The sequence below is a fragment of the Choloepus didactylus genome, chromosome 5 (genome assembly GCF_015220235.1).
Source record: "Choloepus didactylus isolate mChoDid1 chromosome 5, mChoDid1.pri, whole genome shotgun sequence".
Lineage (NCBI taxonomy): Eukaryota > Metazoa > Chordata > Mammalia > Pilosa > Megalonychidae > Choloepus > Choloepus didactylus.
This window is the reverse complement of record NC_051311.1, coordinates 48,946,373-48,974,172: the sequence shown is the minus strand read 5'-3', so window position 1 is coordinate 48,974,172 and position 27,800 is coordinate 48,946,373. Positions and strand designations below refer to the sequence as shown.

At 36.9% G+C, this 27,800-nt stretch overlaps 1 protein-coding gene across 1 annotated transcript; it reads left to right on the top strand.

The window, feature by feature from the left end:
- The first annotated feature begins 274 nt into the window (after positions 1 to 274).
- WEE2 (WEE2 oocyte meiosis inhibiting kinase) lies at positions 275 to 26,295 on the top strand. The gene is made up of 11 exons (XM_037837423.1): positions 275 to 604; positions 5,800 to 5,996; positions 7,795 to 7,846; positions 12,477 to 12,649; positions 13,907 to 14,028; positions 19,048 to 19,194; positions 19,862 to 19,969; positions 20,116 to 20,201; positions 20,941 to 21,111; positions 22,852 to 22,994; positions 25,255 to 26,295. The coding sequence occupies exons 1-11, from the start codon at positions 275 to 277 to the stop codon at positions 25,409 to 25,411; spliced, it is 1,686 nt and encodes a 561-aa protein (XP_037693351.1). The 3' UTR covers positions 25,412 to 26,295.
- The last annotated feature ends 1,505 nt before the right edge of the window (positions 26,296 to 27,800 follow it).

Below are 27,800 nucleotides of genomic sequence, written 5' to 3'. Positions count from 1 at the left end.
CAATTCTATATATAAATTGGATTTAATTGCTCAAAGAGTTACTAGAGCTTTCTTTAATCAGAATAGGAATAAGGATAAGCTGAGGTCTTGCAAATTTATGACGTACTTAAGGGAGAATACTGTCTCTTGGAGTAGCTGTTAATTGGCAGAAGGAAAGGCAAGCTAAAATTTTGGAACTCGCCAGTTTAATCTCTTTTCTCCTCACTTCTGCAGATTATATAGCATCCCCTTCTGATAGATCTTCTTACCTATGCTCTGAAGCTCTTTAATTGAGATGGATGACAGTGATATTAACAAAGAATTGAAGCAGAAATTAAACTTTTCCTATTGTGAAGAAGAGACTGAGAATGAAGGGCAGAAGAAAGCACAAGAGAATAGAGAGGCCCAGAGTCAAACCCCAGAAAAGTCTGAATTTCAAGCTTCAGAGGCAAAGTTTACAAATCCCCAAACCCCTGAACCCAGCACATTTCAGGGAAAAGACAAAGGAAGTCCAGATGAGATTCTGAAGACTCCAGTATCGGGCTCTCTCAAGTGTCCCGAAACACCGGCACAACCGGACACCAGGAGAAAACTGCTGCACTGTGACAGTCCCTTTACTCCCAAAGTAAGTAAGCTGTGAGGAAAGAGGGACCAAGGTCTCCAAGATCTGTCTTCCTTAAGTTTAGCTGATAAAGAGGACTCAGTAGTTTATGTGCTTATGATATATTTGTCTAACATGCTGCATAGCGTCAATTATATATCTACTAGTGAAAATGAAGAAGGGTTTAAAGTTACCAGAAAACAGAATTGAATGTCTTGTCCACTGTCTTCTCAAAACCACTGTTGCCAGCAGCTATTCGGTGTAGGCCACAAACAAATCTTGAGTGGGAAAAAATTCTTAAAGAAATTGGAGCTGAAAGGAGTATTTGAGATCTAGCCCAACTGCTGCATTTTACAGATAAGAAAATCAGGGCCCCAGAGATGAACTGGCTTATAGTTCAGCCAGTGGCAGAGACAAAGCTAGAAACCTGATCTTTTGGGTTTAGTGTATTATTTTTATGTAATTACTTACTAATATTTCTTATTAGAAGAATGTTCACATTCGCTGTTTGAACATATTCATATCTCTTTGTTGCTGCTCTTCCCAGAAGAACTCTTCTTTCCTCCTTGGTTAGTGAAGTACAGGTACTTCTATTGTGACCAAAGAGGTAACTTGTTGATACCTCTATAAACTGAGGCTGACAGATGAACAAAGATCTCCAGCAGTCAGCATATTCCTTTATTCCTGCTATCAGTCTCTTATTACATCTTTCACGCTATTAAAACCATGGTGGGGTTATGGTTCTGTCTCTTAGATTCTGGTGTCATAGTACATGATTCCCTAGGACTGGTATTAACGCTGCTTCCTGCTAGCCCAGCTGGAGGTACTTAAGATTATCATAAGAACATCTGTGATCCTGATGCAGCACGGACACTGTCAGCATGTCTCTTTAGTACATGCTGAGTATGGGTACCACATCTACCAGGAAATACTCAGTTTCTGGTTTGAACTCTAGGCAAACTACTTTAACATGGTCGTGTGTCCACTTGCAGGATTATCAGTATTCCCAGCATCAACCAATCAGTCATTCATTTTTTCATTCATTAATTCATTTTTTAAAAAATCCACTGTGGGCAAGGAGCCTAATTCATAACCTCTGCCCTCAAATAGCTTACAATCTAGCAAAAAGAGAGATGTGCCTACAGACATTGTATGATAAGAGCTTCAAGAGTGGTCAAATAGAGACCTCTGGGCAAATTGCTTCTTTAATGAGGTGCTCAGGAAAGACAGATGAAGCAAGCATATAACTGGTAATGAAAGTTGAGTAAGATTTTGATTGGGAATTAGGGAGAGAGTGGGCTGATAGTTCCAGACAGAGAATGTGACTGACCAAGAGTACACAGGTAAGAAAACATGATATGGGTCTGGGAAATGGTGGGCATATTTTGCACTCAAAACCTAACTGAACACCTTGATAAGCTAGCAGGCCCTCTGTTGGAAAAACTCATTTACTGCCTTTAAAAAGTGCCCACAAAATGAAGATGAGTAAGTGAAACAATTAAAGTTCAGATCATGTGTGCCAGAGGAGTGGGTAGGGGGTAATAAGGAAGCATAGAGGAAGAATTCTGAATTAAGTCTTACAATATCAGGGAAGTCTTTTCACAGAAAGTAATGTTTGAAGAAGGCTTCAAGGATGAATTGAAGTTAGCCAGGCAAAGAAGAGGCAAAAGGAATAGCATCCACCAAGTTTTGGAGGGGAAAGAGTTTGCTGCACTTGAAAAACTGCATGCTAATCAGTATGGCAGGGGTCTGTACATGAGAGGATGCAGGAGATGAGGCATTTTTGAAAAATCATGGCATCCATATGTTGGATGGACTGGAGTAGGAGAGAACTGGAGGCCGGAAAATATCCACAGTAGTTCTGGTGAGAAAGGAGAAGGAACTAAACTAGACAGCGCTGGATCAGGATAAATTAAGAGATGTTTAGGAATTGGTAACTGACTTGAAAGGAGGGATCTAGGATGACTGAGATTTCTTTCTTGGCTAACAAGACCGGTAATAATTTAGGATGTATGGAATTGGGAAAAAGCAGGGATGTTGCATAAGCAGTTAAATAAGTGGTTCTGGAGCTCAGGAAAACAATATGAGTTGGAGATCTATATTTGGATCTCATTAGCATTTAGGAAGGGTCTGAAGCCATGGAAGGGGAATTAGGCCACCTAGCCCAAGTGTCAGAGTAAGAAGAGAAGTGGTCCAAGATAGGAATCTGAGATAACACTAAGATTTCAGGGACAGGTAGAAAACAGAGCTTGGGAGGGAAACTGGGAAAGCAACTGGGAAAGTACACACTATATGAAGAATGTAGTTTGGATCAGGGTCAGAGGATAGAAGCGAATGTGATGAGAACTGGAGACCTTATCCTAAAGACAAGACTGCCATAGGAAAGAAGGATTGGTCTAGCGTAGCCTGCCCGAGGGATAGAACCTGAAATCAAGAGAAATTGACTTCAGTCAATAAGGACTCCCTAGCCTAATTATCTAGAGATAGAAAAACTTCCTTAGGAGGTAGAGAAGTCCCTGTGACAAAACACTAGTTGATAAACACTAGTTGATGACTACTGAGTGGAAATATTATAGAATGGATTAAAGCATCAGGAGACTAATTGTACTAACCAGGCCTTTAAAGTCCCTTACAGTTCCAAGATACTATGATTTTGTATCTATGTGGGAGGTTGCCTTCTCCTTTTACCATCTTCAAAAATCAAGGAGATACCCCTCAAATTTCCTGACTCTTCCTTTATCTCCTGTAATAGACCTGTTACTTAAACACATTTATACTCTCAATGTGTGTCATCATTCCACAAATTTTCTATCTGCTTTACTTCCAGGTAGAACTTCCTTTCATGAGTCTTGCCCTGAACTTTGTTCTTTTAGATTTCAAGAGGATTAGTCATATTTCTACTATTCTGGCAATAAGAGCCATAGTCGTATAATTAACATCTTTCCCTACTTCATAACTGGAAATCAAAAATTCTCTCAGTCTTCATATTTCCAGACTAGAAACTCTAATATTATATGCCCTGATACAAATACTTTCCTTTCTTTTTATCTGAATTTTTTCTAGGCCTTCTTTGTTTTCCTTCTGATTGCCACCAGAAGAACGCGCAGTGTTCCAGGTATAGATATCCCACTGTTTCATATGGGATAGATGCCTTTTATTTTCCATGTGATAAGCAGCATTACAAAAACCTGTTTCTTAGGGAATATTTACTCTAATTTTGAGGCTCCTTTCTTGATTCCCACTGAGAACTGAGAACTGTCATCCCATAGTGTAGGTTTACTTATTTTGAACCAATACTCAGCCCTTAAAATAAACTTATAGGGAAATTGTGGGTTTGTCACTGAGGGCCTTATCTGTCGATAGCCCAGGGTTATTCACCCTATGAACTGCAAGAAGTATGCAAAACCCTTCTAAAAAATCTTGACTCTGGCAGTGACTTATTTTTATTCATTTCTTTTTTAAATGTTACGTTACTGGGTATATTCTACAGCTTCTTTCATTTCTGCTTATATCAACCATTTAGTGAGTATCTACAATGTTCATTCTTTAATCATGTTGTAGTTTAGCTTCTGCACTGAAAAGTCACAGGCAGAGATTATCAAAACAGAACATCTGTACAAAGAGCCTCACAGTACAATGATTGTACTGTGAGGTTCTATCCTGGCCTCGATGTATACTGCTGTTTTCTTAAGGAATACCCAGGTATTCCTCTGACCCCTTACACTTAGGTCATAATGGCATTCTGCCGTCTCATCAGAATTCTTTGTCTGTGATTTAGTTCCAGAGGCCAATTAGGTTTCAAGCCTATGATCTCTTACTGTACCCGACTTGGAACGGTAAGTTCTGTATATTTTTCTATTTTTTGGAGTGCTAGTTACAGTCATCGCTAAGTCCTGAATCTTAACAGTTTGTTATAGTGTTATTATTCAACCTCTTTATCCCATTTCATAGTGCTCTTCTCATTTAATTTATGCTCTTCATAGAGCTCTTCTCAGTTAAAAATTTAATGCTAAATTTTAAGTGGAATTGGAAAACTCTTTCATGTTTAGACTGTCTATGAAATCTTTCCCTTACAAAGTGATTGTTTCTGAAACATTGATGAACTGCTGATTAGCAGACCATGCATCCTTGAGAGCTGGAATTCATTTCTGTAACCATCAACATCTAGCCCAGCATCTGCTACTTGGTAGATGCCAAACAAATGTATGAATGGAAACTTGAGGGGAAATTAAAGCATTAAACTCTAAGAGGACAAGGACTAGGTCTTCTACAGAATTATTTTGGTTTGTCTCAACTTAAATATCCTCATCTTCAAAAGTTGAGGGTATCTAGATGTTAAGCATACAGCTGTCATGTAACCTAGTCATTCCATTACTAGGTAGTTACCCAAGAGAAACACAAACATAAGTTCACAGAAAGATGTATACACAAATTTCATAGCAGGTTTATAATAGCTGAAAACAAAACAAAGCCAACCTGGAAACAACTACAACTGTCCATCAACAAGTGAATGGATAAACAAATTACAGAATAGCCATACAATAGACTATTACTCAGCAATAAAAGGGAAAACACTATTGATATATACACATTATGTTGAGTAGAGGAAACCAGGCAAAAATAGGACATACTGAGTAATTTCATTTACTGAAAAGTTATAGAAAATACAAACTACAATAACAGATAAAGATCAGTTGTTCCTTGGGAATGTGAGTAGAGGAAGGAACGGATTACAAAGGAGCATGAGGACACTTCTGGGGATGATGGAAATGTTTATCTTGATTTGTAATGATGGTTTCACAGGTATATATGTATGTCAAAACTGATCAAATTGTATACTTTATGTGGTTTACTGTCCTTCAATTATGCTTCAAAGTTCTAAACTTTCTAAAATGAGAAAACAACAACGAAAAGTTGGAAGTAGGACTACAATTGGTGGTTTTCATAGCTAGCTATCAGAATTGCCTGGGGGGGGGGGCGAGGGGAGTGGATCTTAACAAAAGCATATATGAATCAGAAGATCTAGGTCTTCATGAATCAGAAGATTTAGAGATAGAGACCAAGAATCTATATTTTTTTTTATAAGAGGACCAGTTAGGGATGAAATTAGTTTGCACTGAAACAGGTAATCTCTAAGGCCCCTTTCAACGATAACATTCTTTGGTTCAAATATTAACTAACTGATTGATTCTTACCTGCCTTCTGTTACCCTCATTCAGGGCCTGCCGAGCCAGTCGGTGATTTCCTCAACAGGGAAGGTCCCCTCCCGAGGCTCTAAGCATCTGCGCCTCACACCTGTTTCCTCCATGGATGATTTGACCTCATTGGCTCTGGTCAACATTAATCCCTTCACACCAGAGTCCTATAGAAAATTATTCCTTCAATCCAATGGCAAGAGGAAAACCAGAGCAGAGCTGTAAGTGCACTGTCTCCTATGACTTTTAAGAACTGATCATACCAGAGCTCAAGTGGTAAGAGGAGAGAGTAAGATTAGAAGCAAGAATTCTATTCAAATGAGATTGTATGATGGCTTACATATTCTCCCCTCCCTCAGTGTCATTGTTGGTTTTAACCTGCTTTGTCACAGGGATTCTGGCAACTTTCTATTCTGATGTGTACTGTGGATGCCTTCTCTGCAAAAGAGCAGGACAATGTGTGTCATAGAACTCAAATTTCATTAGGAAGTTGAATGGGCTATGGAATTGCATTCAAGGGGTCTCCTTTGCTTAGCATGAGGCTAGCAGTTGGGAAAGCTGTAGTTAACACTTCAAAGAGTGAGTGTATTGCTGTTTTGAGTCTGGCTTATGCAAATGGTGATGAGAGTTGATGAGCAAAGATTCAAAAGTCTCAGCAGGTAATGGAAGATTGGCTGAAGAGACAAAGATAGTATTGCTTTCAGAGGTGCTAAAAAAATGTGAAGCCACAAAGCCCACTGAATGGTAGAAATTGTCTAAATAAGGGCTTTGCATTCTATTTAGGGACAATTTACAATGTCCCTTGAATGTTTCTTTTTTTTATAGAAGTGGAAACATTTCTAAAATGGGACAATTTCTTTAGAATCAATGATTATAGTATTAACCAACCTTGTGGCTAGAATAGGTTTACTTAACACTATCTCCTCGATCTTAAGTAAACGGGACATCAGCACAAATAACACTGGTCTACTTATGTTACCAAGAATTCTAATGGTTTTAGTTCTTTAATTTTGTTTCCAAGAACTCTAAAGGTTTCACTTCTCATTGAAGTCATCAGGAAAAACAGTTAATTTGAATTCCTGGCAATGAAAGTGGTGACACTTTAATCACTTAGTGCATCTGAAAAGGTATTTTTCCACTCTTATTTATTGTATTTTTGTTATTTTATAAAGTATCAGAATGTAGTATTAAATAAAAGTCACAAATTCCAAGATCAATTTCTTTCCATGAATATAATGTTCTGTTTGCCTTTTCTACCCTGTTCTTCTATGGAAGAAAAGTCTATACCTGGCTGATCCAGAAATTGAAACACTGCTTAAAGATCCAGAAGGCAACTCTTCATGCCAAAGAGAGGGTGTTGGGTCAATGACTTCGGCTTGTCAAAAAGTAGTTGAAAAGATCTTAGCTGTGGATAGGGCTCATTCTGCTGTAGAGTTTACCTGTGAACCTAACAAAAAGCCAGCTTCTGGGGGCAGGTGGGTGTTGGAGGGGCAGTGGATGTGGCAGTGAAGAGCAAATGCTTTGGTGTCAGATGAGGTTTCAAATTCCATTTTTGCCCCTTAGGAATTGTATGACTCAAAGTTATTTAACCTCTCTATGCCTCGTTTTTTTTTTTCAATTGGGGATAATAATCATGTGTGATCTGTATTCTCCCTGCCTCCAAGTCTTAGCACATGTTGTCCTACTTGCTTAAAAGCCTGCTCTTTTCTATTTCCCTTTCCCTTAGCTAGCTCTTTCTCATTCTTGGAATCTAAGCTTACATACTGTCTCTTCTGGGAAAGACTTCTACTCTTAAACCATGGTATAGCTAGTTATCCTCTTTTTAGGCTATCCTGGGTTCTTATATTGAAACTTACTGTTTTGTTATATCCGCCCCCAAAATAAATTGAAGAGGGGAAGAAATGGTCTCATTCACTGTTACAGCCTCAGGACTTAGCATAATACCATAGTACCAGGCTCAAGAAGTGCCAATCGCACATTGATAACACTTGTGTTTATTTTTGTTATTGTTTTTTTAAGTGAAGAAGTTGATCCAGGGGAAGGCAAGGCAGAACAAGGGCTGCCTGCCAAGGTAAGTATGGTTCCTTGTCGCAGCTGTCATAAACTTAGTAATTTCATCCTTCTGCCTCTCTCCTTCCTCCATTCCCTATCCCCTTCCACCCATTTACATGCTTCGTAGCTTTTCAAATGTGCTTTGCATCTGAATTTTCTGAACTTTAAACAGGGTCTATATTCTTTGCTATTGTTAGTTTTCCAGGAAGTGTCTGATGTATATATTGCTGAATCATTACCTTGGAGTATTTTTAAATTAAAGGTTGCTGCTTCTATCTTTGATCTTGGGAATAATTCTGTACTTATCAGCTAGAGAAGTGAAGGGAAAATCAAGATATTTGAAGTCCCCAATGGAAAAACAGAACAAAGAAAAATGGCATGAAGCAAGAGAAATGGTTTATTACATGTACACATTTATCAATCCATCTGTATTAGGGGATAGTAAAAATAGTTCTTGTAGAAAGCAAGACTTGGGTAGAAGAGAGAGCATATTATTGCTGAGATAATTCTCGGCAAAGGAAATAAATAACTTTTAATGCTATGAAGGCAGGATAACTGGTTCCGAGTGTAAGATGGGTGGGGTGGACTGGTGGTGGGGAGGCATGTGGATGGCAAGCTGGCTTATTTGGTGTCTGAGAAGAGGGTGGTGAGGGAGTGCATGTGCAATTGAGGCCTTTGAACAGAGCTTGAATTTCTCACAGGAGGCAATTAGGTATGTCTGATTCCACAGCATCATTTTGCAAAAAATAATTCTTACTATTGGAAGAGATAGAGAGAGGGATGGGTAGCTGTAGGAAATCAAGAGATAGCAGAAACAGATTGGGATTGGCTAAGGGCAATGAAAATTGCAGATCTTACTGATGAAGACTGATTGGAGCTTGATGTTGAAAATGAAAAGCTGGGAAAACTCAAGATTTTAAAAAAATTAGATGAGAAAAAAATTCCTGCTAATAGGAAGAGATGACTTCAGGTCAGCTGGATTGAGTCACAGACATAGTTGTAGATTTTAGTCATAATAGCTAGCATTTACTGAGGATTTACTATATTCTTGGCATGACATTACGTTATTTACATATTTTCGTGTGATATTTAAGAGATCCCTGGGGAATAGTTGCTATGATTGTCATCTTACAGATGAGTAAAGGAGTTCAAAGATTTGCCTGGAGTGGGTTATTATTAGCCAGGTAATAAGTGATGTTGCCAATTGGCCAGTAGGGGGAGGGGTTGCTATGACTGAGCCCATCTTCAGAAATACCCTGACAATTTTGTTCTCCAGACTATGATGAAAAAATATTCGTGGAAGCAAATTGAAAACATGTATGTTTATTCAGCTCAATATGAAAACATTAGCTGGATTGTGAGACAGGTAGAGAAGACAAAGAGAGGACTCTTCTTTTTTTTTTTTGTACACAAATATTTGTAGCAGCTTCATTCACAACAGTCCCAAACCATCAACAACCCAAATTCCTATCAACAGATGAATATATAAAAAACTGTGGCATATTCCTCCATAAAATGGAACACTATACAGCAACGAAAAAGGAACCACGTATACACACAGCAACAGGGCTGAATCACAAAAACATGCCAAGTTAAAAATGCAAATATGAAAGAGGATGTTACTGTATGATCTCATTTACATGAAACTATAGGAAAGATAAAATCTCTAGCCATAGAAAGCAGATCAGTGGTTACTTGGGGCCAGAGATATGGTTTGTGATGACTGGAAAAGAGCCCAAGGAAAACTTTCAGGATGGAACTGTTCCACATCTTGATCAACATGGTTATACAGATTTGTGAAAACTCGTTGAACCATACACTTAAAATGTTTGCATGATATTTTTCATAAATTATACCTCAAAAGAATTTTAATTGTGTTTTCATACAGAGTAACATTTAAAAATTGAAATTTAAAAAATCCCATTTATAATAGCACCAAACATAAAACACCTAGAGATAAATTTAACAAAACACGTAAAAGACATACACTGAAAACTAAAATTTGGTTTACTTCAATTTACTTTAAAGCTTATTTAAAATTTGGTTTATTTCAATTCTGTCATTCTATGTGACCACTTGGAGTTTTGGGGTTTAAATGTTAAAATAATTCAACAGAGTGTGAACTGGAAAGTTTAATATTTTTGTTTGGAAATACAAATTTTAGATCATGAAAAATTATTTTACTGAATTTTAATAATACCTTTAAAATTGGTTTTTCTTTTTTATTGTTATTTTAAAATTAAAGAAGAAATAAAAGAAATATTATTACTTTTTAAAATAATTTTGTCATATAGAGGAAGATGTGTTAAGAAATCACCTGCTCTGTCGTGTAAAATATACTACATATGCAACTTGTAGTATCCCCAACATAATGTCCCGAGGATGAAATGACTTGTAGTGAGGTTCTCATAATTATGTGCCTACATTTGAATTTTGGTCCCACCACCCACTCTCTTTATAATCTTAGGCAAACTGTTTTAGTTTCCACATCTATAAAACAGGAGAAATAATAGTAACCCATACCTAAACCAGAAGCTTGTGGAAATTAAATGAGTTAATGCACAATGCCTAGCGCATTGTAAGTACTCAATAAATATTACTTTCTATGATGACAATCATGCTCATAATATATTTAATGATGTGTAGTAAGCCCTGAAATATTAGTCACCTAGTTGTGTGACAAGATTTTTTCCCTTTAGTTTTCTTTATTGGTTAAAATTTTTGGAAATGACTGTATTTTTAATGTAAGTTAGACCTAGCAGAAACCCTAAAGCTCACAAATCTATGAATAAAGGTTAAGTGATATGCCCCAGGTAGGAGGATTACAACCAGAATCCAGAATGCCTAACTTTTGATCTTGTCTCTTCATCTTGGTACCAGGCTATAACCCTCATGAACCCTTTTCAAAGGTGACTCTCTAGTTAATAGAATGAAAACAAAGTACTGCTTTTCTAAATAGTATGTAATAGTAATAATAATAATATTTCACAGCTCAACCAGTACAGTTCTGAAAGCTCTGGACATAAGTTCCTAAAGCTGATGCTAAAGTTTCCCTTGACCCACCCTGGGCAGTTAAATTAGATAAAGGAATTAATCATCAGTAAAACAGAAAATTACATTTATCAGAGCGTTTCATCCCACTGACAAAAACATGAGGTTTCTAAAGCTAAAAAGAATGTGTTGGAGCAATGATGAGGAAAACTCTACTACCCATAAAATTACCAGCTGCTCCTTAACAAGCAGCTGGTCTTACCTACTCTGAGCTGTATCTCTTCTGTAGTGATTCTTAACCCTGGCTGTACATTTGAGTCCCCTGGAGGAAACTTTTGGGAGAAAAAAATGCCTGAGTCCCCTCCATGAATCTTTGGGGGTAGGGTCCAGGCTTGAGAATTATTGCTCTATGTTACTCGCCTAGACCTCAGATTTTGTCCAGTCAACACCTATACCAGTTCAGTGCTCTATTTATCCAGGAAACTTTACAATGAGGTTTTCTCTTCTGTCTTAAAAACAGGGAGCAAAACATGACCTAGCTAAAACAAGAGAAATTACAAATAACATCTATTCAGTATTCACTTATTTTCTCTTTAAATCCTTGCAACAGTTCTATCAGGTAAGCCAAGCTATCAGTATCCTCAACACACAGGTAAATTGCTCATAATTGTACACATCTAGTAAATGGTGCAAATGTTTTTTATTGCAATTTTATTGAGATATAATCACATACCACAAAATCCATCTGAAGTACATAATCAGTGGTTCACAGTTTCATCACCACAATTTTAGAACATTTTCATTACTCAAAAAAAAAAAAAAAAAAAGAGAGAAAGAACCCCAAACATCCTATAACCCTAATCCACTCCCTCCCTCCCATCATTAACGTCTAGCATTGGTGTGCTACATTTGTTACTGGTGATGAAAGAATATTAAGGTATTACCGTTAACTATAGTCCATGATTTGCAATAGGTGCATTTTCCCCCATATACCACTCTATTAATAACTCCTTGTAATAGTTTCATACATTGATTCTAGTTTGTGGAAGAGTTTTTTTTATATTTGTACTGTTAATCACAGTCATCGTCCACCACAAGATTTACTGTTACACAGTCCCAGGTTTTTACCTCTGGCTCTCCTTCTGGTGACATATATGACTCTAAACTTCCCCTATCAACAACATATACACACCATTCAGCACTGTTAATTATACTCACGGTAATGTCCCATCATCACCTCTATCCATTTCCACACATTTAACTTCGGAGATGTCTTTTTAAAAACATTTTTTTAACGTACTCCCCCCTGCTCCCAGCCAGGACTTCAGCTGAAAACAAAAGCTCTGGTTCTGAACAGATGTGTCCCCTGTAAGAGCATATAGAGAATAGTAGGGCCAGGCAGAGGAACGTTGAAAAATACATGAAGGAAACATCAGTACAGAATTGTGTGGAAGGTTACAAAGATCACAAAAGAAGGTAGCCAATAATTAGGGAGATTCTTGCTATCATGAATACTGACTTAAATAGAATCCACTGGATTTGCCTCAAAAATTTTTTGAAAACCTTGAGCAGTTTAAGAGTGAATTATGACTCAATTTTATTGCTCACAATATGTTAGGAAGAATTATTTTAACTTCCTTTTTGTCAAAATATTTCAGAGATGTGTCCTACGAGAAACCAACATGAATTCTCGCTATGAAAAGGAATTCTTGGAGGTAGAAAAAATTGGAGTTGGAGAATTTGGCACAGTCTACAAGTGCATTAAGAGGCTGGATGGATGTATTTATGCAATAAAACGCTCTACAAGACCTTTAGCAGGATCATCAAATGAGTGAGTATTCTTGAAACACGTTAGAAGGATTTTAGAATACCAGAAAAAACTTGAATCTGGAGAGTCCTTTCTTGTTAAAATATCTTAAATAATGGCACTGATGTCATTAAAAAATACCATTTGCTCCTTTTTTCTTTATTCCCTCTAAGTGGATGTTGTCTCATATCCATAACTTCCCTGAGTTTTCCATATCAGAGATGAGTTATTTCCCAAAATATAACATGGTCGTTTCGGATCATGTTGTTTTTTTTATGGGTTTTCTTAGCTTTTACTTTCAACTACTGGTCTTGTTTTTGTTTTTGTGTTTTTAAAATCTAGCGAATAGATATTTGGAATAATCTTTTGGTGCATTTTTAGTTCATTGACATTATTGTTAACTCACTGGTATATCTGTATTTTGTATTAACAATGAACTCAGTAGTCAAATTTCAAAGACTACATGCAAGGAAAAATTAACAAACATTTCTATTTCATTCCCAGAACTAACTGCTCAAAGTTCTTCCTTGATCATAAGGAAAACAGATATTTTCAGATTCAGACAAAGTCTTTCATGAACCGTGAGGATACATACTTAACATGCTGAATCTGAAATTATAGGCATTAGAATTCTTCATTTTTATACTGAAATTCATCAAGTACTATATTTTGCTCTTCTTGTTTTGGACTTTCCTATCTGCAACGAATACCTCTCCTGTGGACTGTCCCTATGACACTATATTGTATTGGCTGAGTTTAATATTGACTCTAATAACTGTCTAGCATTCATAGAGAAGATTCAGGGCCCACCACAATATCCACAATGAAGTCTCTCCTGGCATTCTCAGCCCACTAAGGTTTTTAGGAAATCTATGGCTATGCTAATTAACCTCTTCTTCTGGAGCTTATGATACAGTGAAAGTAGGACCTGAAGCATGTCTGCCACTGAAGCAGAAACCACCTTAAAGCCCCTCTTTAAGAATGCTATGTTCAAGTCAAAAAAAAGCATGGACTTTGTTACTGGGAAGACCAAAGTTCTGGTCTTAGGAACACCATTTGCAGTCTGACTTCAGGTCAATCACTTAACTTTCTAGAGCCTTAGTCCTCCCAGCCTTACCTTGCCAAGTAGTTATGAATATTAAATAAGATGAAACAGTGAGTAGCAGGCACTTGATAAATGTCCTGCCATTGTTGGACAATGGCAGGACATTTATCTTGTCTTTTCAAAACATTTTAAGGTATATAATCTTGATCAGTTTTTCTCAATGCTTTCTGTCTCAGGAATTTGGCTTTGCGTGAAGTTTATGCCCACTCAGTACTTGGGCATCATCCCCACGTGGTACGTTATTACTCTGCATGGGCAGAAGATGATCACATGATCATTCAGAATGAATACTGCAATGGTAAGTATGCGAACCGGTACCTGTGGAGAGGAAGATGGAGTAAATCTTTGCCTCCTCTTCACAGTTTATGACAGGTGTAGTAGAATCATACCTAATAATGTCTGGAAGCAGAGCTGAAGAAAATGAATGGAGCTGAAAAGGAATTTCCAGGGTTCATTCTAGTATCTTACATCTTTCGAAGCTGGCATGTAACTGATACATAGAAGCTATCATTCCCCTCACATGTGATGCTTCAAGAGAAAACTTTTACCTTAGTGGTTTCAATAGTAAATCATCATTTTACCATTTGCTGGGTATTCTAAAAAAATACAACACAATATGTTTGGGGAGGGGTGTTAAACCTTTTTCATCATGCCTTGGTTAGATACATTGCCAATTTTGATTAATCTTCAAGTGGTACCTGCATTTAGGTATTGTTCATGCCACTTGCTGCTTCTTACCTTTTGAGTGCTAGTGATCTTATCAGAGTAAGGGTGGGGTGGGGGTGGTGCTGGGACTATAACTCAATGACTTCAGATATATTCTCCTAAGTCCTTTGGGACCATATATCCACAGTAATCTAGTAAAACTCTCTTTTCTGAGCTACTCAAATCACAAAGAGAGGTCCCTTTGGTTTAACATCTGTCTACTCTACAATAAAGGATTTAGCGTAACAGTTGTTACATCCTGTTAGTCTTGGAAATACTTTTCATCAAAATTTTCATTGGTAAAGTAGACAAGTCCTACCAAATTGAATAGAAGCTTACCCTCATTTTGGGAATGACAATCCGTTTTCTGGCTACAATAATATCTAATACCAGTCCTCCCTCACCCCCAATACACACACTGAAGTGGTTGAAAAGAGCAGTCCATCCTTCTGTAATTTTAGTACCACTGGATGGCCCCAAGTACATATGTCCTGCCTAGCTTCTGAGGATAGTGATCACTGATAAAGTCTCATCATTATATAAATAAACGAGTAAACATCTAGGTAAATAAATAACATTCTGAGATGCTAGAAACATAAAATATGGTACCCATATCCTGCAAAATAATGATCTGGCATTTTCCTTATTTTAAGAGTAATGCTTCCTTACAGCCTGATTTCCTTGCAGCTTTACCTATGAACATGTGGGTTTTTTCCTCTAAGCTTACCTCCAAATCTTTTTCTCTAATTGTTTGTTTAAAAAAACAAAGATTCTTTCCCTTTACTTGTGACTGAGAGGTTGAAACTCTTCTTAATCATTTTTTCTTCTTAATTCCATCTAATCACATCCTGAGATTACTTATTCTTTTTTGTTTCTTCCCTCTTTCTGTGAGGAAGATTGCATTTCCATGACTTTTAGCTACTGACAAAGATAATATCAAATATTTATTATCTAACAAAAATTATTAAAATGAAACTAGTATTAATCTATTTAACCTGATTTACAGCAATGTAAATACCTCAATTTTCAACAACAAAAAAGATGGTGTCATTATTCCTATTACAAATCATCTAACTCATCTCAACAATTGAACACCTTCAATAGGCTGGACATTCTAGGTTAAGCTCTAGGGTGAGAAATACTCTGGAGAGAAAAAGGTGAGTCCTTATCTTCAAAGAGCTTTACTCCACTTGTTAGGTTACAATGACTGCACAAGAAACAATTAGGTGGAAAGCTAGAGGGTATACCTATAGATAAAAAGTGTTCAGAGAAAATGAAGGTGAGCAAGAGGTGAGAGGTGGGAGACACAGTGTGGTGGAATGAGCCTGGGGTTTAAAGTCAGGCAGGATTCAAAGCCTAGCTCTGCCATTGACTAGTTGTATGATTTCCAGGACATTGCTTAATTTCACTGAGTAAAGGGATAGTAATACTTCTAAAGGAGAAGTTTTTGAGAATTAGCAATATATATTCAATGCTAGCACAGTGTCAATACCTGACACATAGTAGGAACTCAATTATAGTTGCTATTAGAGTAGCTCAAGAAATTTTCATAAAGGAGGCTAGTAGTAATTAGGAGTTGCAGAAGAATTACTAGAGTTTAGGAAAGTAGAGGGAAGGCATCCAGTTAGGGGAACAGAATGCAGGCAAAGGGCATGATGTTGGGAATGGGTCTGACTAGCAGACAATAGGGGACTAACTTGACTGAGGTGAACCTTGTACATTGTTTAGTTGTAGGAAATAAGATTAGCAAGGTAGAGTACAGGAAGACTATAACGAGCCAGGCAGTAGATTTCAGACTAGATGTGATAGATTATCTGGAATTATTGTCCATTCATCATGGTCCACTAATTTCAGTGGGTACCTGCCAATTAAAATTGAACACTGATTTGTCAAAATGTAATTCACATACACTGAACTTTTCAAATGTGTACTGATTGTGGAAAATAAAGCATGCCCCTTACACTTTGTATTGTCTATAGTTTTAGATACTCCATGTTGAGACTTTACTCTGTGACTCTAAATAGACAATAATAAATCCAAAGTATATGTAAGGTAGCATGCTAGCCCAGTGCCTCATTCCTTACTCCCTCTATCCTCTACTTCTCCTTCCTTACCTCATCCTTTTCATGTCCTGCCTTCCAATTACCACCCTTAACCTGGAATCTCATAGCAGTCAGACTGGAACATGGACAATTATGGTTTTTATTTAGATTATGAATTAGATGACTAAAATAACTTACATTATAAATTGGATGACCAGTATTCATCTATTTTTCCCTACTGGTCCTCCTGAGTCCTGAGTCAAGCTTCCCTACAAGTCACCTATGGGTCAGCCTCAGAAGTCTGAAGGTTTTCCAGTAGTAGGTTGATTCTTCAACCCCCTGGATTCTGACTGATTCAGGATTGGACTATTAACCTCTCCTTAAAGGCAGCATTTTCTTGTGGTGTCTTGTGTCAGGGAAGTTTTACTAAGCACAGTCAACAAGAAGAGTAGTTCTCACACCTGTTTGGGTGATGAGACGTCCAAAAGTCAGTGTCCTCTATGGGACAACAGGAAGATTGGTTATATTTTTACATCAAACAAACAAGGAACAACTTTACCAGCAAAGTGTGCCTGTGCTTATAGGTTACATCATAAAAATGATGATTGTGAGAATATACATGTATGAACCAAATGTCCTGTTGAATTCAGCATGATCTGCCCTTTACATCTACTGATAGAAGGCATTTGCTTTCTATTTATTTTAGTATCTGTTAGGCCTCAAAAGCAGACAAGAAAACATGAATATATTTTCTTTCTTTAAGATTTTCTGCCAAATGGTTAGTTTTTGTATTAACGGGGGAACTCAGTAGCCCATCTCACAAAGATGGTTTGAGAAGAGCTGTCCAGGAGTTGGTTATTTCCCCCTATGGCACAATGCTTGCAATTATAGTAGCCAGCACTAGGCAGGACTTTAAGTTAGAGAGATGAATCTTAGCTGGCTGAGATTAGGAGAGATGAAGCACACATTTGATTCAGTATTGCTATGTCTATAACAATTAATTGTGCTCTTCTATGAGAGATGGATGGTTAGTGTTAGCTACAGCAAAATAAGGGTATTCTAATACCTTTGCATAAACGGGCTCTTTTAAGTAACTTCTAATATTGTTATTTATTACTTGACTGATTTTAACTCTAATTTTACATACAGAACTTTCAGGTATAGAAAAGTGGTACTAGCACTCCTCTAGTTACTGGGAACTCAGGGGATTAGAAATACCTCTGCCTATAATCTATAAGAACATATTAAAGCATTTTAAGTACCCCCAGGATATATCTTTCTTTCCATTCCTTTTAAGGGGCTCTTGACTTATTCTTTCACTTCCCTCTGATGCCAGAGTAGACATACAGTTCAGAAAATATTTATTACATGCTGGACCTCGGCAAAGTGAAGATAAGATGTGGGCCCTGCCCTTAAAGAACACCCAGTTCAGTGGGAAGCGAGAGTTTCAATGGACACAGAAGCCCTAGATGCAGCCTTCCTCCTCTTTGTCGCACTTCATAACCTCACCTTTGAACTCAGTCACTGGATGACTTAGTTTTTAATGTGTCCCTAGACACTCTCTGTCTTTACTTATTCTTCCTTTCTAGTCAATAGTCATCTATAGTAAATAAATTCTTTTCTAAGAAGATTCCTGGGTGGATGGATGGCTCTCTTATTTCTTAAAGTGCCTGAATTCTTTTCCTTCTGAACATTTTTTTAAGCATGACAGATCAGTCTTTAAATTCAGTTTTATACAGGATACTTTTAAATGCAGGTTTACTCAAAATTCTATTACCATCTCAAATCCTACTGCTCTGATACATGCTTGAAGGGTGGAGCTAAGGGCTTTAAAACCTCAGTGAGACCTACGACCTAACAATTTGGCTGAAGAGTCTGCCAAAGAATGGTAATTAATGAAATAAAGTGTGCAGAGCATTCTAATACCTTAGGGCAGAAGCATCCAAGATCAGGTAGTCATATAAATCCAGGCCTTATTTTTATTTTTAGATAACTAAGATCATGAATTGGATGGTTAGTATTCATCATATTTTCCCTATTGGCCCTCCTGAGCCATGAACTAAGCAAATTGTGGCTCAAGTGGGATTTAGTATACAGAGGTTTTATATTTTTCTTGAGCTAGCAGTCACTAAATGTTCTCATTTAATGACAACTTTTAAAGGAATTAATCTTAGAATTAATGGTTTAATTAATGGAATAAATAATCTATATTAATACTAGCTATATAGTTAGGTCTGGTGGGCCTCTAGTTTTTGTGGGCTTAATAATTAGGTAATACCTTAAAAATATTATTTGGGGAATAATTCAGGCAGTAGGGCCACATATTGGATATGTTGGATACTGGAATTTTCTTTTCCTCTTTAAAAGCTCTATAGCTCTTCTTTCCAACATGTCTGTGATATATACAGGGGGCAGAAATTATATTTACCACTGACACTGAAGTAAGTAATCTAGACTAGTTGGACTGAAGCCATCCAAGGAATTTACTGAACATTTACATATGCTTTTATCTATAAGACTTATATGTTTTCTGTCATTCTGTGTGGCTACTGTCTGTTGTTCTTTACCAGGTGGGAGCTTGCAAGTTGCTATATCAGAAGCCAAGAAGTCTGGCAATCATTTCCAAGAGCCAAAACTCAAGGACATCCTTCTACAGATTTCCCTTGGGCTTAAGTATATTCATAACTCTGGCATGGTGCACCTGGACATCAAACCAAGTCAGTATGGCTCCCCTTTGCCATATTTTGTTCTTTCCATATTGTCATCAGAATCTGTGTCTGTGTGTTTATCAAGTGTCAAAAAGTTGTTTGCTGGCAGAATCCCTTCTTCCATTTGTCTCCCCTAAAAAAAATTCAGTTAAACAGCTTTAACCATTTTCTTCCTGGGCCCAGGGGACAGAGAGACAAAAGGCTTTTTCCAATAAAGTAAGGTCAAAATATGAATACTACATAGGTATGTGACAGCATGTGGGCTGCATCCTGATTGTGTTCACTACCAGTGCTAGACTCTTCACATTTCAGCACTAGTCAAAGGGAGTATGATTAGCAGATTTTTCATTTACTAACATGAAACTCAAAGACAGGTTATTATTTTGTTTTTGTTGTTGTTGGGGTTGTCGTTTGAGGTAACATTAATCTGCCACCAGCCTCTTCAGAGGATGGGGAAAGTATGGGGTCATATTAACTTAAACAGACCTTATCAATACCTGAACTATTCAGCAGCAATGGGAGAGATCCCATGAAAGAAAAGAAATGTTGGTAGTCTTGTTACATGTACACAGAGGAAGAGAACAGGAAAGAATCTGAAATGTCAGATATAGAAAAGAATATTTGGGATGAAAACGCTTAGGAATCATTACATAAGTCAAGTCTGTATTTTTTTCAGGTAACATCTTCATTTGTCGTAAGATGCAAACTGACTCTCCTGTAGATCCAGAAGAAACTGAAAATGAATCAGATTGGTTTCTCTCTGCCAATGTGATATATAAAATCGGTGAGTTTTCTTTACACCTCTACCAGTATACTCTCCTATAAAACTTATACTGATGACTCCATTTATTCCAGTTCTAAGAAAGACATGCTTTTAAAGAGCTCTCTATATCTCTTTCTCTCGCTTTTTTTTTTTTTTTTTTCTTTTAGGTGACCTGGGCCATGTGACCTCAATAAGCAAACCCAAAGTGGAAGAGGGAGATAGTCGCTTCCTGGCTAATGAGATTTTGCAAGAGGTAAAGATTGGGAAATGCAGGATATTTCATAATTCATTGAACCTTTTGACCCCAAATAAAAGCTCACAGTACAAGAAGTGGAAAGTAAATATTTATAATTTAGACTTATGGTATCTCTTTTCCTATTCAGAATAGACACCAAAGGAAAAAATAATAAAAAAAGATCCATCAAAAAAATTGGCTTAATCAAGGATAAATCAATACTCATACTTTTATTTGGACAGGTCCTTTACTGTTTTTACTATTTCTTAAAACTCCTAAACTCATTGTCTATTAGAAGGGAGCCTTTTCTCAGCCCTGATTGGTCCCACCTATCTTTATCATATTGCTAAGCTTCTGATAGCACCACCAGCTCTGGTCATTGCAATGATCTTCAGTTCTAGCCCATCTTCTAGGATGTGTTACCAAGTCAGACCTAAGAAGGATAAAACTTCCTCCAGGCTAATAGGAAAAACATGAGTCTTCCCTTCCTCTAATCAGGCAATTTATGCTTCAAGCCTTTCTGAACCTGACAGAGCAAAGTAGTGCTAAGATTCTGCCTTGGACTCTTCAGGGCCCAACACTGTTAACCAAGTTGATTTTTGCTTCCCTTATCTTCTCTAGAAATAAACTAACTACAATGAATGTGACCTTTCTGCTTAGATGCACTCAAATGAACCTCTTCTACTAGTTGTATTTTAGTCTAGACTCACTTTGCTTGGCAAATTAACTGCTGGCCTTTCTGTGTTCTGTTTTGAAGGATTATCGACATCTTCCCAAAGCAGACATATTTGCCTTGGGGTTAACAATTTCAGTGGCCGCAGGAACAGAATCACTACCCACCAATGGTGTTGAATGGCATCATATCCGCCTGGGTAACCTTCCGGACATTCCTCAGAAGCTCTCAGAAGACTTTTACAATCTGCTCAAGGTGATATCTCTTATGAGATGATGAGAAGATGGAAATGTCTATTTCATTTTAAAGTGATGGCAAGTAGTTGGGGAAAAGGAAATGAAGGATATTGGTAGTGCCATTAACAGAAGGAAGGAAAAAGGAACTGTGACTAGATAGCCCAGAAAAGCATAGGACAGATGGAAAATGTCTCAAGGAAACTTAAGAGGATATCATAAAATCTTTTGTGTTACAGTTCATAAAACATTTTTTCTTTTTATTTGCCCTTCCTAGCATTGTAAGATAGGCAGGTGGTATCCCATTCTGCAGTTGAGGAAACCAAGACTCAGAGCAGCTTGTGACTTGTATTTTCACCGTCAGTTGCTTAACTCCCAAATCCAATGTGGGGTCTTTGGGCTCCTATTTCAGAGCAAAAGGATGACAAGTTGTTCTTTCAGCTCCTATTTATTAACTATTATCAATGGTAACAATGATGATATGACTAGAAGAGTTAAATTTTGAGGGTAGAGAAGAAAGTGTAAACTACTTTATTGATTAATAACTGATGATACCACCAATCATTTGAAGTATTGGAAGAAAGGCATAATGTTAACTCAAGAATTTATGCATTAATTGTGCCTACTGATATCTGAGGCATGTGTGGTGACAAGGAATGAAATGTATTACTGAGAAAAGAGAGGTACAAAAAAACCTTACACTGGTGAGAAGCTTAGAATCATACCAAGGTAGCAAAATGCATATATAAGACTTCATGACTTAAAGAACAGGAACAGATTAGGATTCCTAAAATAGCTTCAGAAATATCTACTCCTCTGGAGATTATATTTCAGTTTCTCAGGTCAGCTGAAAACTACAAAAGTAGTTAAAACTTGTCCTCGTTTCTGACTTCTTTTAGTTTCTTAAAGGAGGTGGCAAATCCTTCTTCATATTGCTCTTTTGTTCATAGTCTAATCACCCATTTCTGTACAGAAACTGATTTTAGATTTAGTCAATACTTACCGAGTACCTAAATGCTGACCCTGTGCTAGGCAATACATATATGTTAATTCACTTAATTCTCACAACAGTCCTGGAAGATGAATACTGTTGTCCCTATTTTCAGGAAAAAGAAACTGAGTTTCAGCAAAGTTAAGTGACTGACTTAAGTTTACATAGTAAATGGTGGAGCTGGCTATGAACCTTGGTCCCCAAATGGAAAGCTCAGTATTGTGTTCATTACATTACATTGCTAACTGCTATATATAATCAGTTATGTTCAAACTATATTCATGTCAATTTAGGTTGTAGACATCCTCTGCCTGATGATAACTGCTTTAGGGATACTGTCATGGTGGGAGATTCTTAATTTTAAGAGATAAAGGAGCATGATATAGTTTCATGTAGGATGAAAGCTGACCCAGGAGTTGGGTAACCTACGTTTTGGTCTTGGCCTAGCCAATAATTTGGCCAAGTCAGTTTTTATTTCAGGACCTCAATTTCTTTTTAAACTTAAGGGATTAGACTAGTTAATCATCCAGACAGCTCTAAAATATGATATTTAAAGGCAAGTCAAAGGTGTGAACAACTGATGGTACTGAACCGGGATGATCTTCCTGTCCATGGTGGAGATAAGTTTTAATTTATTTCTTCCCCTGCACAAAGGAGAAGCAGGGTTCACAAAATCTACCAGCAAAAGGTGGGATGGAATTGGCTTGTGGGGAAGGGGTGGGTTCCCCTTAGTGAAACTTCTATTTCTTTCCTTTTGGTCTACATCATCAGAATATGATCCACCCTGATGCAGAGCACAGACCTTTTGCAGCAGCTCTGACCAGAAATCGAGTTCTCCGGCCCTCTCTGGGGAAAACTGAGGAGCTCCAGCAGCAGCTGAACTTGGAAAAGTTCAAGACAGCCACACTGGAAAGGTAGATTTTTTTTTTTTTTTGACTTACTACCATCTTTATAAAAATCGAATATACACATAAACACATCAACAATTATGAAACTATATCCAATAAACTTTGGTAAGACAACACAAAAGAACTAACAAATAGCTAAGACATTGCTGAATTGAAAGCATTTTCAATAACATTTTAATTTTAAAAGGTCCATATTTACGTAGTATGTTAAATGCTTTTTGCATCTTATTTTAAATGCATGATAAATAAAGAACAAAGATAATGGTTGCAATGGACCTTCCAAGAGGGTTCAGCCTAAGGTGCTCTGATTTAACTGCTGCCATTAATTTCTAATTCTGCTTTTTTCCTTTTCCATAGTTTCCTTCAAGAAAACTAAACTTTTATTACTCGGATTGTCTCGTACTAGCAGAGTCCATTTACAATGGTTATTTGTGTATTAAGACAGGCCAGACTGCATTTAGGCATTCTAGTCAGTGCTTTATTGTAGACCCAGTTCTACTTCATCTTTTCAAGAACATTATAGATAGGAGAAAGCTCACTTACGTATATGTGTAGACACTTATAGACACATACATGCTCCCATGGCCCTGTATCATACTCAGCTAATGCCAAAAGCAGACCTTAAGGTAGCCATGAAATTCAGGCTTGAACAATGGTGCCCAAATAGTATTTAGTGTTATCATGACTAACTAGAAAAAAAAATCTGCTTAAATACCTACTTTTCAGAGACAACACTCAGATTTTTAATTTCAAAGTCAACAACTCTCTCAGACCATTTCAGAAAATGGCACAAGTTTGTTAAGCTGATTTTACTGCATCAGTTAAGTCTTCCCTAATAACGTAAGTTCATTATCTGTAAGTCTTCTCACTGCTTTGGAAAGGTAGATTTTGGATGTTGGGGTTTAGAAAGAATCTATCTGTATGCTACTCACAGTGGTATGACTGACCTGGTGTGTCTTCTCCATGGATTTACATGGAATCAAACATTCAAATACACAGTTCCCTGCCCAAGGAGACTGGCATGGGGTTGGGATGCTCTGAGTAGGCTGCCCAAGAGAGAAAATTCCAGTTAGTGCAAAGGAAGCAGAAGTGAGGAGAGCATGGAAATATAGCTGGTGAACAAAACTTGGGAGGATTCTGAGTGATATAGCAGGTACCCAAGTAACTGCTGGGTGATCACTTAATGTAAGGTGATCCCCTAAAGTAAGATGATCACTAAATGTAAGATAACCATAGGTAAGGTGGGCAGAGACATATTTTAGAAGACCATTCAGTTTCAGGGGCTGGCAGGCAGATACCCTGTTCTGGTACATGTTTAGATGCAGAGGTATTTCAAAGCAAAGGAAGAGTCCAATCTTTTATTCATGTATGCATTTATTTATACCTTCATTAAACAAATGGAAATTAGATGGGGTAGGATTGGGGAAGAAGTCAGGTGGTGATGTTTAGGCAGAATTCTAAAGGCATTTTAAACTGATTATTACATAACACTGTGTACTGTTGAAAATATAAAAGAAGGCACTGAAAAAGTGGATCCTTGCCTAAAATAAGCTTAGAAATCCAACTTCTCTTGGATGGTTAGCTTGAAAAGTCCCTCAAATGATTCCTTGGTAATTAGTTAAACAGATGCTAAGCCTTTAGTCAGGTAATTCTTCCTGATAGTCAATTGAATTTTTATATTATCAGGGATGCATCCACATATTCGTGTGGGGCAGATGTCCTCTTGAAATTTTCTAGACTGCTGGTGGTTGGAAAACTTTCTCTGTAAAGGGCCAGGTAGTAAATATTTTACACACTGTGGGCCAAATGATCTCTGTTGTAACTACTCAACTCTGCTATTATAAAGGCAGCCATAGACAATATATGAATGAATGAATGTGGCCGTGGTCCAGCAATGCTTTATTTACAAAAACAGGTAGTGGACTGGATTTGGCCTATGGGCTGTGACTTGCCAACCCCTGTAGCCTTCATATAGAGCTTGCAGAGTTGCTCACTTATTATTATTATTTTTTTTTTTTCGGAATTTTCAATACCAAATTATGCCCTAATCATTATGATTTAGAAAACTTAACCTGTTATGCACTATGGCATGTGTGTCAGCCAGCTTTTATGATTATCACAGGAACTGAATTTTCTATTCATACTCAAGCTTGTTTTTGAAAATATTGAAATAAAATGAAAAACTGATTTCTATGCTAGTTTTGATCATAAATATTATTTCTAATTAAGAATCAGATAACCTATATTTCCCTCCTTTCCTTACCAGGGAACTGAGAGAAGCCCAGCAGACTCAGTCCCCCAAAGAAAATATCCATCAAGGTGACCCTGGGTTCTCTGGAGCCCACACAGGAGCAAGAAGCACCAAACGCCTGGTGGGAGGAAAGAGCGCAAGGTCTTCAAGCTTTACCTGTGGGAAATCTTGAAGGAACAGTTTTGTTTTCCCTTTCCCATGCTCCATAAGAATTCATTTACACCAACCATTCTTCTACTGTATAGATTCCAGAAATATTGTCCCAACCTTTTTCTTATAAAATTGAAAAATTAACCAACTTGAATGCCCAAAGATTTCAAAAGCCACTCCTAATCCTAAAGCTATTAAGGGTTTTTATTACCAATTGTCCCAAGTATAATAATTGGTAGCCATTTCTCTTCTCTTTTGTTATATTCCCAACACCACCTTTCCACAATTTATGTGCTTCTCACATTTGTTCTAACAAAGGGAAAGCATGGGCTTCTGAATTGAAAGAAGAAAAGGAAGTTGCCCTGGGTGAGGCTTATGGAATAAGAGGCTGTTGTTGCCAATTATCCACTAAGGATCCCAGGGCTCCCACTGTACATAGAAAAGAATAAAACTTGGTTTTGAATTAACATAATAGCTTATGAGAAAATCTGCCTGGATTTCAACAGTGCTTCCTGTGTTATATGATGCTATTCCTAAAAGAAAATTCTTAGCCACTTTAAACTAGTGGTTCTCCTAATATATTTTCTGGATGGAGACAATTGCTTTTCCTGATATTGCATTTATTAAATAAATGGCTTCACCAGTACGTGAGATAGTTAGAAATAAGACTACATATAACTTGAACATTTCTGAGCTGGCTGTTAACTTGTTGGACAAAAAAACTGGGAATAGAGGGTTCGAGAGAAATTTGACTTTGCCATTCTCCCTCAATCTGTTTGCCTGGATTCTCTTGTGGCTGTTATGACTATTCTTGATTTTCTGGGTGTCACTAATTTCTCTTGATCTTTTGATCAGAATTTGGCTTTGTTTCCTGTGATTTTATCATATTTTATTTGAATCCTTTTCTCTGTATATATTTTTAAAGGAATAGAATATTTTTAAATAAAGGTTTTTATCTCGTCCAAAGCCAAATATGGGTAAAGCACTCTTCTTCACAATATATAACTAATAAAAAACTGAGAACTGTATGATGGAAAACATTTCTTAGATAGATAGATGAGAAAATTGGGTAGGTTGGTAGTAATAGGTCTTAGCTGCAAGGCCCAGGATCACAAGCCAAAAAGCTAATAATGTTCAGGCTCTGCTATAAAACGTTGATCATAAAGGTATTTGATAACTTACATTTTATTATATTTTAAAATATTTTTGTCATATTAATGAAGGTAACCTGTTAGTGGTTTGTAGGCGTTTTCACCACCTTTTCATTTCATTTTTTAAAGCAAGTTAAGTTTTTTATTGAACAAACCCTCATACCATTCATTGTTCTACCTTGGAATAGCAATTCTTTCTAAGCAATTGAATTGGGTTTAGTGCCCTATATGGTACATTGCCATTTAAAAAAAAAAACTAATTTTTATTCCAGGTTTTAAAATGGGTTAGTTTATCACTTGCTTACCACCCTCCCCCTCTACATAAAAAAGGACATGTTCTTTGACCACAGTTGGTGATTCAGAAAAAGCTATATTATTATGTGTATGCAATGTATAGACCAGAATACTTGGGTTATACTTGTTTTGGTTATATTTATCAGTCATGATAACTGCTACTATTAGGGTCCACAGCCCCTTCTCTTCTGTGTTCATCAAAGCCTAGCTTAGCACCCAAAAGGACTTGGTGCCAGACTGTTGGTTTTTCTTCCTCTATTTTTCCTGGACTGACAGCAGCAGGAAGTCAACAAAATAGCAAGTATCTGCATATACCTCTTAAGTGTGAGAGGGATTGGGTATTTACTGGTGTCAGGATTTAATCCTTTCCCTTTCAGTTAGAAATTTACCTTTCACCTCAGCAAGAAGCTCCATCCTCAGTCAGAAAGTTGTTTATGCACTGAGATGACTATATAATTCAGGAACTAATTATCAGAATTATTTCATTAACATCATTGAGTTGGCAACATTAAAGAAGTTAAATTTAAACACTTCAGGGGATAAATAAGCTGCTTTTCTATAGATACATCTTAAATGCAAACACTGACAATAAGGTGTCAGTAGATAATCTTGTGACATAGTTAAATAAATACTATTGTACTTTACTGGCCTGAGCTCTAACATATGTACCAACTTATTGAAGCCACTTATATAGAGCTGTAGAAAGACTAACACTGAAAGTCAAATGTCAACATTTCAGCCTGAACAATAAAGCTTTTTTATTTCTAGATCAATCATAATTTTAACCATGCATTACATAAAAGTTGTCAGCTTGATTTTTATAACTCAACAAAAAAAATAGCTTTATTAACTCCAAAGTGTAAAACTGCTTTTGAATCACTTTAAAATATATGCTAGTACTGTAGTTTTGATGATGGATGATGGTGATGGTAGCAAAACATTGTGAATATAATTAATACCACTGAA